This window comes from Garra rufa, chromosome 17, assembly GCF_049309525.1.
Source record: "Garra rufa chromosome 17, GarRuf1.0, whole genome shotgun sequence".
Classification (NCBI taxonomy): Eukaryota; Metazoa; Chordata; class Actinopteri; order Cypriniformes; family Cyprinidae; genus Garra; species Garra rufa.
Genome location: NC_133377.1, coordinates 34086605 through 34102333, shown reverse-complemented (window position 1 = coordinate 34102333; position 15729 = coordinate 34086605). Strand labels below are relative to the sequence as shown.

At 34.4% G+C, this 15729-nt stretch overlaps 2 protein-coding genes across 2 annotated transcripts in view; one reads left to right on the top strand and one right to left on the bottom strand.

Annotated features, from left to right (window-relative positions):
• Positions 1-1201, bottom strand: part of trappc9 (trafficking protein particle complex subunit 9) — an 83527-nt gene extending 82326 nt beyond the window's left edge. Inside the window, exon 1 of the mRNA XM_073821481.1 lies at positions 1155-1201. The gene's annotated coding sequence lies outside the window, so the exon portion shown is untranslated. The remainder of the gene's footprint in view (positions 1-1154) is intronic.
• A 1187-nt stretch (positions 1202-2388) lies between these two features.
• rragcb (Ras-related GTP binding Cb) lies at positions 2389-15710 on the top strand. Its single transcript, XM_073821879.1, has 7 exons — positions 2389-2749; positions 4305-4508; positions 4672-4871; positions 5411-5525; positions 6500-6642; positions 7098-7246; positions 13811-15710. Exons 1-7 carry the CDS (start codon positions 2564-2566, stop codon positions 13990-13992), a joined length of 1179 nt encoding a protein of 392 aa, XP_073677980.1. The 5' UTR covers positions 2389-2563; the 3' UTR covers positions 13993-15710.
• The last annotated feature ends 19 nt before the right edge of the window (positions 15711-15729 follow it).

Here is a 15729-nt window from a genome sequence, read left to right as displayed (position 1 = left end):
AATAAATATTTGAGAAGCAAATCAGAATATTAGAATGATTTCTGAAGGATCATGTGACAATGAAGACTGGAGTCATGATGTTGAAAATTAAGCATTGATCACAGAAATAAATTACATTTTAAAAATATATTCAAATAGAAAGCAGTTATTTTAAATAGTAAAAATATTTTAAAATTGTAGTGTTTTGCTGTACTTCGGATCAAATAAAATAAGAGACTTCTTTAAAAAAAAAAAAAAAAAAACATTAAATATCCTACTGTTCAAAAGGAAAAATTTTGAAATTTACATAACAAAAAAATCTAATATACATACACTGGTAGCCCAAAAGTTTGAAATGATTAGGGTTTTTTAATGTTTTTTGAAAGAAGTCTCTTTCACGAAATTCACAAAGCTGTTAAAAATGCAGTAAAAACACCAATATTTTAAAATATCGTTACATTTTTAAAACAATATTTTGTAACTGAATATATTTTAAAATGTAATTTATTCCTGTGATGCAAAGCTGAATTTTCAGAATAAATACTCCAGTTTTCAGTGGCACATGATCCTTCAAAAATCATTCTAATATGCTGATTTCTTTATCAATTATTAATTACGGTTCTTATTATCAATGTTAAAAACGGTCATTTGTTGCAATAATGTTCTGCTTGATCGAAATTAAGAAGATGTCCTACTGTCCTACTAACATAAAAACACTGAATTAGCTTCAGCAATCTTGTAAACGGCACAAGCAAAGTAAAAACAAATCCCAAATGTGTAATATTTACACATTCGTAGCCATAAACTGAATAAAACATAAGTGTATTATAAAAATCCAGCATTAAAAACAAACCAAATAGTCAAATGTTTCAGCCATGAACAAAACCTTAATCCGCTCCTTATTAAATTAATCGTATTTCCTAAAACAACTATCGTTGTTTGTTCGTTCAAAATGACATATTTGTATAACATTTGTGTTTATTTTGGTCTGATTTCAAAAGCGTGTTTGAATGAAACATCTTTCAATTTATCAGCAGATATCAATGTGACAACAGCGTATTATTAACATACGCTATGAAGATCACAACAGGAAGTGTACGATTTGTTCCAATATAACGTTGACAGAATAATCATATGGTTTTAAAATATGTTTGTAAACGCTTGTTTTTACTCACAAACGCTCTTCCTGTCTACACTGCTGCTCCTGCTTCTTCTGCTACTGTCTGTCAGTGAGAAGCGTGTGACTCATGCATGTGTTTATAAGCGCCCCCTGTTGGATGAGCTCCAAAATAAAATAAAATAAAATAAAATAAAATAAAATTATTGTATGTTTACCATTTGCAGGAAATGTTCATAATGGGGAAAATATTTTAATGATACTTAATTAATTAATTAATTCATTAATTAATTTCATAATACCAGTATATTGATGTAATAACAAATACCACAAATAACAGTTTTGCACATTAAATTTAAAGACAAAATTAAATAAAATTAAATAAAAAAATGTCTCTTCTGCTCAGCAAGCCTGCATTTATTTGATCCAAAATACAGCAAAAACAGTAATAATGTGAGTATGTTTACAATTTAAAATAACTGCTTATTATTTGAATATATTTTAAAATTTCATTTATTCCTGTGATGCGAAGCTACATTTTCAACATCATTACTCCAGCCTTCAGTGTCACACGATCCTTCAGAAACCATTCTAATATGCCAATTTGCTGTTTTATGATAATTATTATTATTATTATTATTATCATCATCATCATCATCATCATCAATATTTAAAACAGTATTTTTATCGCGATACTTTGATGGAAAGATCCAAAGATCAGCATTTATCTGAAATAAAAATGCTTGGAGTCAAAAAAATTTTTTATTATTTATTTTAATTTTCAATATTATTAAAAATGTATACTTTTACTTAGTAAGGATGCTTTAAATTGATGATAAAGACATGTATTATGTTACAAAAGATTTCGATTTCAGATAAATGCTGTTCTTCTGAACTTTCTATTCATCAAAGAAATCTGAAAAAATCTACTCTGCTGTTTTCAACATAATAATAATTTTAAAAAAAATTTGAGCAGAAAATCTGAATATTATAATGATTTCTAAAGGATCATCTGATTGGCGTAATGATGCTAAAATTTAGCTTTTTCAAATCACAGAAATTAATTACATTTTAAAATATATTCAAATAGAACCAGTTGTTTTAAATAGTAAAAATATTTTAAAATGTTACGGTTTTTCCTGTACTTTAGATGCAGTGCAACTCGTCGTCTTTTCACTTTTTTTTCCAAAATGTCATATCAGAGACCGCTCCACTCAGAGGCCTCCCTCACACGGTAGACCTTTCCGCTCGCCTGCAGGCATTCCTCCTCTGCGCCTGTCATATGATCAGCTTCCCGTTTGTTTGTGTTCATGCAGCAAGCTAACCGCTTCCCATTATGAAACCTCCTCATCTGTATCCAAACTAAACCTGTAATCCACACAGATCCCACCTCAATCACTCAAACAGAGCATACGGGGTCCACACAGACAGATCAGAGGGATTTAAAGCTTTCAGAACAGGGTTATAATGTCGATCGAGTACGAGGAGCAGCTAGCCGGAAGCCTGGTGGACTCTTTCCCTAAAGATTTCGGCTACGGCGTGGATAACATGGATATGATGCAGGAAAACCTGGAAAACTCGCCGTCTGCAGACAATAAACCTCGAATCCTGCTGATGGGACTGAGGCGCAGCGGGAAATCCTCCATCCAGAAGGTCAGATCCCACTGGGATACAGCACTGCACTAACAATAAAAGTACCATGGTAAAGCCTTGGATTTGGACTGTTCTATGAAGTACCTAAGTGTACACATTTTTGCAAACACGTAACTTACTGTGGCAGTACCATGGTACAATAATGGTATCGTATACCGTGGTACGTCCAAAAATACCATGGTACGTTTTTAAATACATGATATTACCACGATACCATAGTGCCGTAGTACCAAAAAATTGAACGTACTACTTCATGGTATTTCCAATAATACCATGTTATTGCACGTTCAGTTTTTTGCTACTACGGCACTATGGTATCATGGTAATATCATGTATTTAAAAACGTACCATGGTATTTTTGGACGTACCATCATGGTATGTTTAGACGTACCACAGTATTACAGTCACTGTACCGCCACAGGACTTTTTTGTAAGCGTAACCATTATAGCAGTGTATTAAAACATGGTATTACCATTTTATATTTGGTTAGATTAATGTTTATGTATTTACAGTTGAGGTCAAAAGTGTACACATACCTTGCAGAATCTGCAAAATGTTAAGTATTTTACCAAAATAGGAGAGATAATACAAAATGCATGTTATTTCGTATTTAGTACTGTCCTGAAAAAGATATTTCACATAAAAGCGTTTGACATATAGTCCACAAAAGAAAATAATAGTTTTAATTTATAAAATTCAACTGTTCAAAAGTTTACATACTCTTGATTCTTAATACTGTGTTGTTGCCTGAATGATCCACAGCTGTTTTTTGTTTAATGATAGTTGTTCATGAGTCCCTTGTTTGTCCTGAACAGTTAAACTGCCCGCTGTTCTTCAGAAAAATCCTTCAGGTCCCACAAATTCTTTGTTTTTCCAGCATTTTTGTGTATTTGAACCCTTTCACAAAACACAATGCATCAAGAGCCAGGGGGTGAAAACTTTTGGAATTTGAAGATCAGGGTAAATTTAACTTATTTTGTCTTCTAGGAAATGTGTAAGTATCTTCTATATCTATATTTAGGCAAGATAAGGAAATAAAAAATAACATGCATTTTGTATGATCCCTCTTATTTTGTTAAAATATTTAACATAAATATATATAGCAGATGTTGATTCAAGTCAACATAAATTCCTATTGAATAAATACAATTTATTTTGTTAGCAAACATTTCTGATTAGTCATATTGTGCATGATTCATCAGTGTATGCATGTTATTGCATCAAAGAAAAATGCTTTTCCTCATGTTTTTTCAAAATGGGACATCTACTGATTCTGCTGACATACCCAAGTGAAATGCATTTCAAATATTGCTTCATGTTGCATTTAGAACTATAATTACAAAAACATTTCCTGTTATTGTTAAGTAACAGTTAATGCTCATATTCCTCATTTTCTGTGGATGAAATAATATTTTTGTCATTTGGCTTTATAAGAAGTTTTTATTTCTGTGTGAGCCTTGTGTTAATAATTGAATAAGAAATGAATCAGATATGTTTTATAATAGCTATTTGTACATTGCGTATTTACCTATGGTTTAATGTTTTGAATCTCAGGTGGTGTTTCATAAGATGTCCCCAAACGAGACACTCTTCCTAGAGAGCACCAACAAGATCTACAAAGACGATATCTCTGGCAGTTCCTTCGTGAACTTTCACATATGGGACTTTCCAGGGCAGGTGGACTTTTTCGACCCCACATTCGATTACGAGATGATTTTCAGAGGCACCGGCGCGTTGATTTTCGTCATTGATGCTCAGGTGAGCCGACATCAGCGAAACATGAGAATTCTGAGAGTGATTGTTGTTTATTATGCTTACTTTCATTTTTAATAGTTCAGCATGGGAATTGGCTCTGTGCCTGGAAAAAAAAATTAGCTGTTATCTTACTGTTGTTTTTGAATGCTTCTCTCTTTCTCTATAGGATGACTATGTAGAAGCATTAGGCCGGCTACACCTGACAGTGTCGCGGGCATTCAGGGTGAACCCAGAGATCAATTTTGAGGTGTTTATACACAAGGTGGATGGTTTATCAGACGATCATAAGATAGAGACGCAGAGAGACATTCATCAGAGGGCTAATGATGATCTAGCTGACGCCAGTCTGGAAAAGCTTCACCTAAGGTTGGTCATACTGATCCTAAAGCCAGATCAATTTGCCATGATACAGTCTCATAACAAATAGAGAGCTTTGGTAGGATTATATTGTGCTTTCAGCAGAGCTACAATGATTTTCCAGCAAGTTCCAGCAGGTAATATGCTTCAGAATCTGTACTTAATAGTCTTGTTATTGTTAAATAACAAGTGTTGCCATGCAGTGCCTTAAGTAACTGAAATAAAATAAATTTAAGTCGAAGTACTAGGATTACTGAAATCAAGCTTAATAAATAAGCTTTCCATTGATGTTCCATTGTTTGTTAGGATAGGATAGGACAATATTTGGCTGAGATACAACTATTTAAAAATCTAGAATCTGAGGGTGCTTCTTAGCAATACATATTACTAATCAAAAATTAAGTTTTAATATGTTTACTGTAGGAAATTTACAAAACATCATGGAACTTGATCTTTACTTAATATTCTAACGATTTTTGGGCATAATGCGTGTTATATGAACTAATACATTATATTAACAAGCAATATTTCTCTATATTTGTTTGCAGTTTCTATCTCACCAGCATCTATGATCACTCAATATTTGAGGCCTTCAGTAAGGTGGTCCAGAAACTCATCCCTCAACTGCCCACACTGGAGAACCTCCTGAACATATTCATTTCTGTACGTACACAGCTGCATAACCTCTTTAAATTTAGGAATGTCTCTCTCCAATTTTAGATTGCACCTTGAGTGAGATTGCATTTGTACTGTTAAAGGAACACTCCACTTTTTTTGGAAATAGGCTCATTCTCCAACTCCCCCCCGAGTTAATAAGTTGAGTTTTACCGTTTTGAAATCCATTCAGCCGTTCTCCTGTTCTGGCGATATAACTTTTAGCATAGCTTACCTTAGATCATTGAATCCTATTAGACCAATAGCATCACGTTCAAAAATGACCAACGAGTTTCCATATTTGTCCTATTTAAAACTTGACTCTTCTGTAGTTATATCGTGTACTAAGACCGGTGGAAATGCAAAGCTTCAATTTTCTAGGCTGATAAGATTAGGAACTACACTCCCATTCCGCCGTAATAGTCAAGGACGTTTGCTGCCGTAATAAGGCTGAAGCAGGAGCAGTAATATCACGCAGCACATGTGCAAATGCTAAACTAGCTGGGAACTCATTTCTGATAATACTCCGCCTGCTTCGGCCATATTACGGCAGCAAACTTCATTGACTATTACGCCGGAATGGAAGTGTAGTTCCTAATCTTATCAGCCTAGAAGCTCACAGCTTTGCATTTCCACGGGTCTTAGTACACGATATAACTACAGAAGAGTCAAGTTTTAAATACAACAAATATGGAAACTCGTTGGTCATTTTTGAACGCGATGCTACTGGTCTAATAGGATTCAATGATCTATGCTAAGCTATGCTAAAAGTGATATCGCCAGAACAGGAGAACGGCTGAATGGATTTCAAAACGGTAAAAATCAACTTATTAACTCGGGGGGAGTTGGAGAATGAGCCTATTTCCAAAAAAAGTGGAGTGTTCCTTTAATGTACTTAGTCTAGTCAAAATCTATAGGATCTAAATGCAAGTCAAATAACACTTTACCAAGTGCATATTTGTCAATATAATGTTCCCTCACAGAATTCTGGGATTGAGAAAGCGTTCCTGTTCGATGTGGTCAGTAAGATCTACATCGCCACAGACAGCTCTCCAGTGGACATGCAGTCGTACGAGCTATGCTGTGACATGATCGATGTCGTCATTGACGTCTCATGTATTTACGGGTGAGGAACTGTGACGCAGTGCTCTGTCAATACACTACCATTCAAAAAGTCTGGGGTCAGTACAATTTTTTTTTTAAATGTTTTTGAAAGACATCTCTTATAATCACCAAGAATGCATTTAAAATATCAGTTTTCTATTTTAAAATGTAATTTCCATCACTAATGTAAAGCTAAATTTTCATGATCCTCTTAGAAATCATTCTAATATGCCGATTTGCTGCTCAAGGAAACATTTATTATTATTATCATGTTGAAAACATTTTTGATCAGGTAAATGTGCCCTTGCTGAATAATCTTATTGATCCCAAACCTTTGAACAGTAGTGTATACTAGTTTTAAAAAATCAATTTTGGATCCTTTTATCATGCTTACTGTGCATGATATATGATAAATGTAATATATTGTCCTCTATTATGTGTTAGATGTTTATTAATCCATTTATTGAATGTTTGTAGCCTAAAAGAGGACAGCAATGGTAACGCTTATGATAAAGAGTCTCTGGCCATCATAAAGTTGAACAACACCACAGTGCTTTACCTGAAAGAGGTCACCAGGTTCCTGGCTCTGGTCTGCATCCTGAGAGAAGAGAGCTTTGAAAGAAAAGGTACAGACATTTGACATGATCATTCGCTGTAGAATATATATATATATATATATATATATATATATATATATATATTAGGGGTGTAACGGTACGCTAAAATTGTATTCGGTTCGGTACAGTGTCTTGGAGAGCTCGGTTCGGTTCATTTTCGGTACAAAAAAATAAGAAATTACAAAATCTTTATTTTGAAAAGCTGCCAATACACAATAGAATTCTTGCATAAAATAAATAAAAGCCACACATTTGGGTGATATTTTACATAATTTTTTTTAAGGCTCTGAAATGAAGCGGTTGCAATAAATGTTATTATTATTATACAAATTAGAGTGTTTATTTGTTACATTTGTGTTACATTTGTATATTGTATTTTATGAATGAAAGTAAAACTGGCGAGGTGAATCTCTTTCTTGTTTTATTTAATGTTATCACAGGATAGTTAAATATAGGCTGTGTGTGGGGGGGGGGAAAGTGCGTGAAATAAGACCACAAAAATCTGTTAATGTGTTAACGGTCTAAACATATGCATTTGGACTATATTTTTTTAGATACATACGTTTATATGTATTTTAATTTGAAAGTAAAATAAATAACAATATTTATTTATGTTAAATGATAATCTGCGTGACCGTGACATTTGCTTTGATGACGTTCCAGGGCATTCCAAATGAGCGATTATTGTCAGCGAAGTCCACTTCAACGGATATACCGCGCTAAGGGAGTAGGGAGCAGTGAACACTGCGTAGAGACCCTGTCGATCGGAACGCACCCAAAGAGTATTTGCGCACCTGAACCAAAGTCCTTTTGGGCTGTATCCGAAATCGCCCCCTATACCCTATTCACTATTCCCTACATTAGTCCACTCGTACAGTTCACTTGAAGGAGTGAATGAAAACGAGTGAGTGAATTCGGACACTAAGTGCACCGGAAGGACTGCCACTTTTGCATAGTATTGCTATACTGTTTAACAATCATTTAAAACGGACAGTTCGAGTAGTAAGATTAAAGGATTTATCTTGAACTATGTCAAGGAGTTTATGTATAAACCTTGGTTAAACAATTTAATAATCAATTTACAACAAATTTGTACCTGTGTTGTACGCTGCATTACGCAGTGGACGAGCGCGTTGTAAAATGAACAGATGGATGATTCAGCTGCGGGCGCCATCGTCTGGAGAGACGCGGGAATTCAGTCGGCGCGCGACTCTCACAGTGCATTATGGGTTATCTCTAGCTATTGAGCGTACATCGGTTGTACACTCGTTTTTGCGGTGCATTGTGGGATTGAATGAGTGCACTCGAGAACGTCCACTATGGTTTCGAACACCACTTAAAATGGCTGTCCCCTCAAATAGTGCCCTATTTGAGGGTATAGGGGGCGATTTCGGATACAGCCTTGGTCTTTGCCTTAACTGTCCGTGTGTTACTGTGCGTCACTCAATAGCGTCCGTGCGGAAACTCGCCTAGGAACATTGTTCCGCTGCGCTTAATATCACGCTAATAATACATTTACATTATTTAATGAAAAAAATATACCGAAACGGTACGCAAGTGGACCGAACCGAACAGGCCGTACCGAAACGGTTCAATACATCCCCGTGAACCGTTACACCCCTAATATATATATATGTAGAATTTTTGTTGACATGTTTAAAGGTAAAGTGTCATGTAGAACTATTTTTGGAACATTTCAGTGAACAGTTCCAAAAAGAACCATGTGTAAAGAACAACAAAAATCTATAGAATCTTTTACCTATTACCTATTCTATGGATGATGAAGTTCTTCACTGAACCATTAGATGCCAACAGAGAACTATAATTTGAGTGTATTGTGATCAAATTAACTTTGATGTTTTCCAAATATTTGTCGTTCTTCCATTGGTTGGTCAAGTACATAGTCTCACCTCAAACTCACGCTGGATGAGTGGTTGAAAGATAGACATGTATAGTGATGAAAGCCAAGTGTTAAATGTAATGGATGAATATTTACTGATTAATCTCAAAAACGTTTCTTCTTCAAAGTTTGCATGCCTATAACTCAAGAAGTATTAAAGATATCGTAATGCCCTTTTGGATACTGACAAACATTCCTTTTGGTATCTTTATTTTTAATTGTTTTGATAGAGGGAAACAAGATACAGTTCTAATTTCAACATTATTTCTTCTTCAGAAATTGTTCTTTAAATAAAATAAGTGTCAGCTGTATACAGAGTGACCAACATTTTGTTTTCAACCACTGAAAATGGGTAATATTCAACAAACTGGCCTCATTGAGATTTACCATTGGCACATAATGCAACAAAGATTGCTAAAGGCAACAGATTTTATTAACAGACCTACTAATCTCTGTGTGAAAATAGCATTATGATGCTGCCATCTTTCTGATGTCATTTTTACCCCCTCAGAATTGTGTGATACAAACTCAAAATTCTGCCTTTTTCTCCTCAGAATTTTGAGATATAAACTCACAATTGCGAGTTCTAAAGTCCAAATTTCGAAATATAAACTTGCAAATTTGTGAAATGAAGTCAGAATTGTAAGACATATACTCGCAATTCTGTGAACATATCAGTCTTTTTTTCTCTCCTCAGAACTGGACTTTATAACTCGCAATTGCCAGTTTATTTCTGACAATTCAGAGAAGAAAAGTTAGAATTGTGAGATATAAACTCGCAATTCTGTGAACATATCAGTCTTTTTTTTTCTCCTCAGAACTGGACTTTATAACTCACAATTGCAAGTTTATATCTCAATTCTGAGAGGAAAAAAAAGTCAGAATTGTGAGATACAAACTAGCAATTGTGTGATATAAATTTGCAAGTTCGAGTTATAAAATCAGCATTGTGAGATATAAACTCACAATTCTGTGAACATAGTCTTTTTTCTCCTCAGAACTGGACTTTATAACTCGCAATTTTGAGGAAAAAAAGTCAGAATTGCGAGATACAAACTCACAATTGCGAGAAAAAGTCAGAATTGCATGATATAAATTCACAATTGCGAGTTATAAAGTCAGAATTGTGAGATATAAACTCGCAATTCTGTGAACATATCAGTCTTTTTTTTCCTCCTCAGAACTGGACTTTATAACTCGCAATTGCGTTTATACCTCACAATTCTCAGAGAAAAAAAGTCAGAATTGCAAGATACAAATTCGCAATTGTGAGAAAGAAAGTCAGAATTGCATGATATAAATCCGCAATTTTGAGTTATAAAGTCAGAATTGTGAGCAATTTTATGAACAATCTTTTTTTTTTCTCTTCAGAACTGGACGTTATACCTCACAATTGCGAGTTTATATCAATTCTGAGAGAAAAAAAGACAATTGCGAAATACAAACTTGAAATTGTGAAAAAGAAAGTCAGAATTGAGTGATATAAATTCGCAATTGCCAGTTATAAAGTCAGAATTGTGAGATATGAACTCGCAATTCTGTGAACATATCAGTCTTTTTTTTCCTCCTCAGAACTGGACTTTATAACTCGCAATTGCGTGTTTATACCTCACAATTCTGAGAGAAAAAAAGTCAGAATTGCAAGATACAAACTCGCAGTTGTGAGAAAGAAAGTCAGAATTGCGTGATATAAATCCGCAATTTTGAGTTATAAAGTCAGAATTGTGAGCAATTTTATGAACAATCTTTTTTTTTTCTCCTCAGAACTGGACGTTATACCTCACAATTGCGAGTTTATATCAATTCTGAGAGAAAAAAAGACAATTGCGAAATACAAACTCGAAATTGTGAAAAAGAAAGTCAGAATTGCGTGATATAAATTCGCAATTGCCAGTTATAAAGTCAGAATTGTGAGATATGATCTCGCAATTCTGTGAACATATCAGTCAGTTTTTTTCCTCCTCAGAACTGGACTTTATAACTCGCAATTGCGAGTTTATTTCTGACAATTCTGAAAGAAAAAAAGTCAGAATTGCAAGATACAAGCTGGCAATTGTAAAAAAAGAAAGTCAGAATTGAGTGATATAAATTCGCAATTGCCAGTTATAAAGTCAGAATTGTGAGATATGAACTCGCAATTCTGTGAACATATCAGTCATTTTTCTCTCCTCAGAAGTAGACTTTATAACTCGCAATTGTGAGTTTATATCAATTCTGAGAAAAAAAAGTCAGAATTGCAAGATACAAACTCGCAATTGTGAGAAAGAAAGTCAGAATTGCGTGATATAAATCCGCAATTTTGAGTTATAAAGTCAGAATTGTGAGCAATTTTATGAACAATCTTTTTTTTTTCTCCTCAGAACTGGACGTTATACCTCACAATTGCGAGTTTATATCAATTCTGAGAGAAAAAAAGACAATTGCGAAATACAAACTCGAAATTGTGAAAAAGAAAGTCAGAATTGCGTGATATAAATTCGCAATTGCCAGTTATAAAGTCAGAATTGTGAGATATGATCTCGCAATTCTGTGAACATATCAGTCAGTTTTTTTCCTCCTCAGAACTGGACTTTATAACTCGCAATTGCGAGTTTATTTCTGACAATTCTGAAAGAAAAAAAGTCAGAATTGCAAGATACAAGCTGGCAATTGTAAAAAAGAAAGTCAGAATTGAGTGATATAAATTCGCAATTGCCAGTTATAAAGTCAGAATTGTGAGATATGAACTCGCAATTCTGTGAACATATCAGTCTTTTTTCTCTCCTCAGAAGTAGACTTTATAACTCGCAATTGTGAGTTTATATCAATTCTGAGAAAAAAAAGTCAGAATTGCGAGATACAAGCTGGCAATTGTGAGAAAGAAAGTCAGAATTACGTGATATAAATTCGCAATTTTGAGTTATAAAGTCAGAATTGTGAGCAATTTTATGAACAATCTTTTTTTTTTCTCCTCAGAACTGGACTTTATACCTCACAATTGCGAGTTTATATCAATTCTGAGAGAAAAAAAGACGATTGCGAAATACAAACTCGAAATTGTGAAAAAGAAAGTCAGAATTGCGTGATATAAATTCGCAATTGCCAGTTATAAAGTCAGAATTGTGAGTAATGAACTCGCAATTCTGTGAACATATCAGTCTTTTTTCTCTCCTCAGAAGTAGACTTTATAACTCGCAATTGTGAGTTTATATCAATTCTGAGAAAAAAAAGTCAGAATTGCAAGATACAAACTCGCAATTGTGAGAAAGTCAGAATTACGTGATATAAATTCGCAATTGCAGTTATAAAGTCAGAATTGTGAGATATAAACTCGCAATTCTGTGAACATATCAGTCTTTTTTTCTTCTCCTCAGAACTGGACTTTATAACTCGCAATTGCGTGTTTATACCTCACAATTCTGAGAGAAAAAAAGTCAGAATTGCAAGATACAAACTCGCAATTGTGAGAAAGAAAGTCAGAATTGCGTGATATAAATCCGCAATTTTGAGTTATAAAGTCAGAATTGTGAGCAATTTTATGAACAATCTTTTTTTTTTCTTCTCAGAACTGGACTTTATACCTCTCAATTGCGAGTTTATATCAATTCTGAGAGAAAAAAAGACAATTGCGAAATACAAACTCGAAATTGTGAAAAAGAAAGTCAGAATTGCGTGATATAAATTCGCAATTGCCAGTTATAAAGTCAGAATTGTGAGATATGAACTCGCAATTCTGTGAACATATCAGTCTTTTTTTTCCTCCTCAGAACTGGACTTTATAACTCGCAATTGCGTGTTTATACCTCACAATTCTGAGAGAAAAAAAGTCAGAATTGCAAGATACAAATTCGTAATTGTGAGAAAGAAAGTCAGAATTGCGTGATATAAATCCGCAATTTTGAGTTATAAAGTCAGAATTGTGAGCAATTTTATGAACAATCTTTTTTTTTTCTCCTCAGAACTGGACGTTATACCTCACAATTGCGAGTTTATATCAATTCTGAGAGAAAAAAAGACGATTGCGAAATACAAACTCGAAATTGTGAAAAAGAAAGTCAGAATTGCGTGATTTAAATTCGCAATTGCCAGTTATAAAGTCAGAATTGTGAGATATGAACTCGCAATTCTGTGAACATATCAGTCAGTTTTTTTTCCTCCTCAGAACTGGACTTTATAACTCGCAATTGCGAGTTTATTTCTGACAATTCTGAAAGAAAAAAAGTCAGAATTGCAAGATACAAGCTGGCAATTGTAAAAAAGAAAGTCAGAATTGAGTGATATAAATTCGCAATTGCCAGTTATAAAGTCAGAATTGTGAGATATGAACTCGCAATTCTGTGAACATATCAGTCTTTTTTCTCTCCTCAGAAGTAGACTTTATAACTCGCAATTGTGAGTTTATATCAATTCTGAGAAAAAAAAGTCAGAATTGCGAGATACAAGCTGGCAATTGTAAGAAAGAAAGTCAAAACTGCAAGTTTCTATGGAAGCAGGCTCAGGTGAATCTGAGGTGAAAATTGCCATTTTACTCAGTAAATATTCATCCATGACATTTAATATTTTGGCACTGTACCTGTCTGTCTTTCTTCAGAAAAAAATATTAGCAAAATCACCTCTGGTTGAGTTGACACGGAATGACCCTAAAGTGTTTCTTGTGCAATTCCGAACACTGCTCATGCCTTCATCTTCCACAGGTTTGATAGACTACAACTTCCACTGCTTTCGAAAGGCCATCCACGAGGTATTCGAGGTGAGCAGCTCCTCCACCCAGAGGACAGGAGCGGCGGTGCAGTCCAGCCCCCCCAGCAGCAGCGGCAACGGCCTGGCCCGACTCAAATCGGCAGCGCTGAACGGTACACCCAGGAGCCTGGTTTAACCCAGGACACACGGACCTCTAAGAACACAGGGCCTTCACACTAGTGCGCTGATCGTGCGCTAACGTACACGTGAGATTACTGGAGCGTTTCTCTAGTTACACCTGCTGTTCCAGGACCTGAGAGACACAACAGGACACTCGTACAGGAAAGACTACATTGCTGCTTTTTTATGATATTTTGATGTGTGTTTGTGTGTGTGAGAGAGAGACTGTGTGCAAATGCAGCATCAGCTGTTATAATGGGGATAATGGGATAACTTGAGTTAGCCAACAGAATGAGGCACAATGAAATGATCGAGAATTGTGCTTAAGTGTCACAGTGAGCACATACAGACTCAAAACTAGTGAGGCGCCTATCATTTTTATATCTTTGCGTTTACGGTAGCCAAAAGTGCTGTCTAGGTAGGACGCTCACTGCGTTTTGAATCCAACTTTTCAGAGGTTTGAGGGTGAAATTTACAAAAAAAAACATGTTTAAGTGACATTTCGCAAACAAATCAAAATGAAAAATTGCTTGAGTGAAATGAAGCCTACTTTAAGGTGCATTAAAAAGCTTTACATTGTGGAAAAAACACATTTTACCCAAATTCTCATTGCTGTAATAAGTCAGAAAATTCTACTTTTATTCTATTATTATTATTATTATTATTGTTTTTGTAATTCACATTATTCTCAAATTTTCTATATTTTCATTGCTTTAATGCAGTATTTAAATTGTATTACAGTAAAAAATGTATTATTTAATTCAGTATATTCACATTTTAATTTTTTTTATTACAGTAATAAGAATTTGGGTGAAATATAGTTCCATTTTATTTAGAAATACTGTCACAATGTGAAATTTTAAATTACAAAAAGGCTTCATGTACTTTAAGCAATATAATTCCTGTTTCTTTTTGATTTTGGGCTGAAATATGACTTGGACATGTAAGATTCACAAATGAAACAGATCGTCACTCTTTTTTGTAGCAAAATTCCCAGACCAAAGGGTCTTTAAGATTCCAGTTGTTAATGTTGGCCTGTGCTGTGATTGTGTTGGCTGCCGCTGTTATTTACTCCTGACACAAGGGGAAAAATAAAGGGAGAAAAGGCTAAAGACGTTTGTGAACGTCATCATGTCTCTGTGAACTGCCTTACAGCGAAATAAATCACAGTGACTTTTTTCCTTAGGAATGTACGTTTTTCCTGCCAAATTATCCCTCGTTTCAATTGGAAATGAAAGTAATCTGGGAAAATAAGCATCAGCCCAGACTAACAGGAAGTGTGTATTTTGCCATAAATGCTTCTGATATGCTGAGAACACAGAATAATGACACTCAAGATTGTTGAACTAGTAATTAAAGGTATTACGTATTCATATGTGAAGTCCCGGGGTCCAAAATAACCCTCTTTCCTTTTTTTATCATGTGATTCATTATTTTATTCATTCTCAAAAATTCCCCTTTCTTGAATGGATATAATGAGGGCTGTGTGTGTATGTCTGTGAGACTCTCTGCTGAGTGTGATTGTGTTGAATGATGATTGTTAGTGATTGTTGTGTGTGTGTGTGTGTGTGTGTGTGTGTGTGTGTGTGTGTTTTCCTTTCTTTTTCTAATAAAGTGTAAAAGAATAAGATATTAATTTTTGTGATTGAACTATAAAGATTATTACTTGTAAGATACCAAGAAAATGAGAATTGTTTACTTATGGTATATTTTGTCTCAGAGCACGCTGATAAATTAAAGCTATATTCATTTG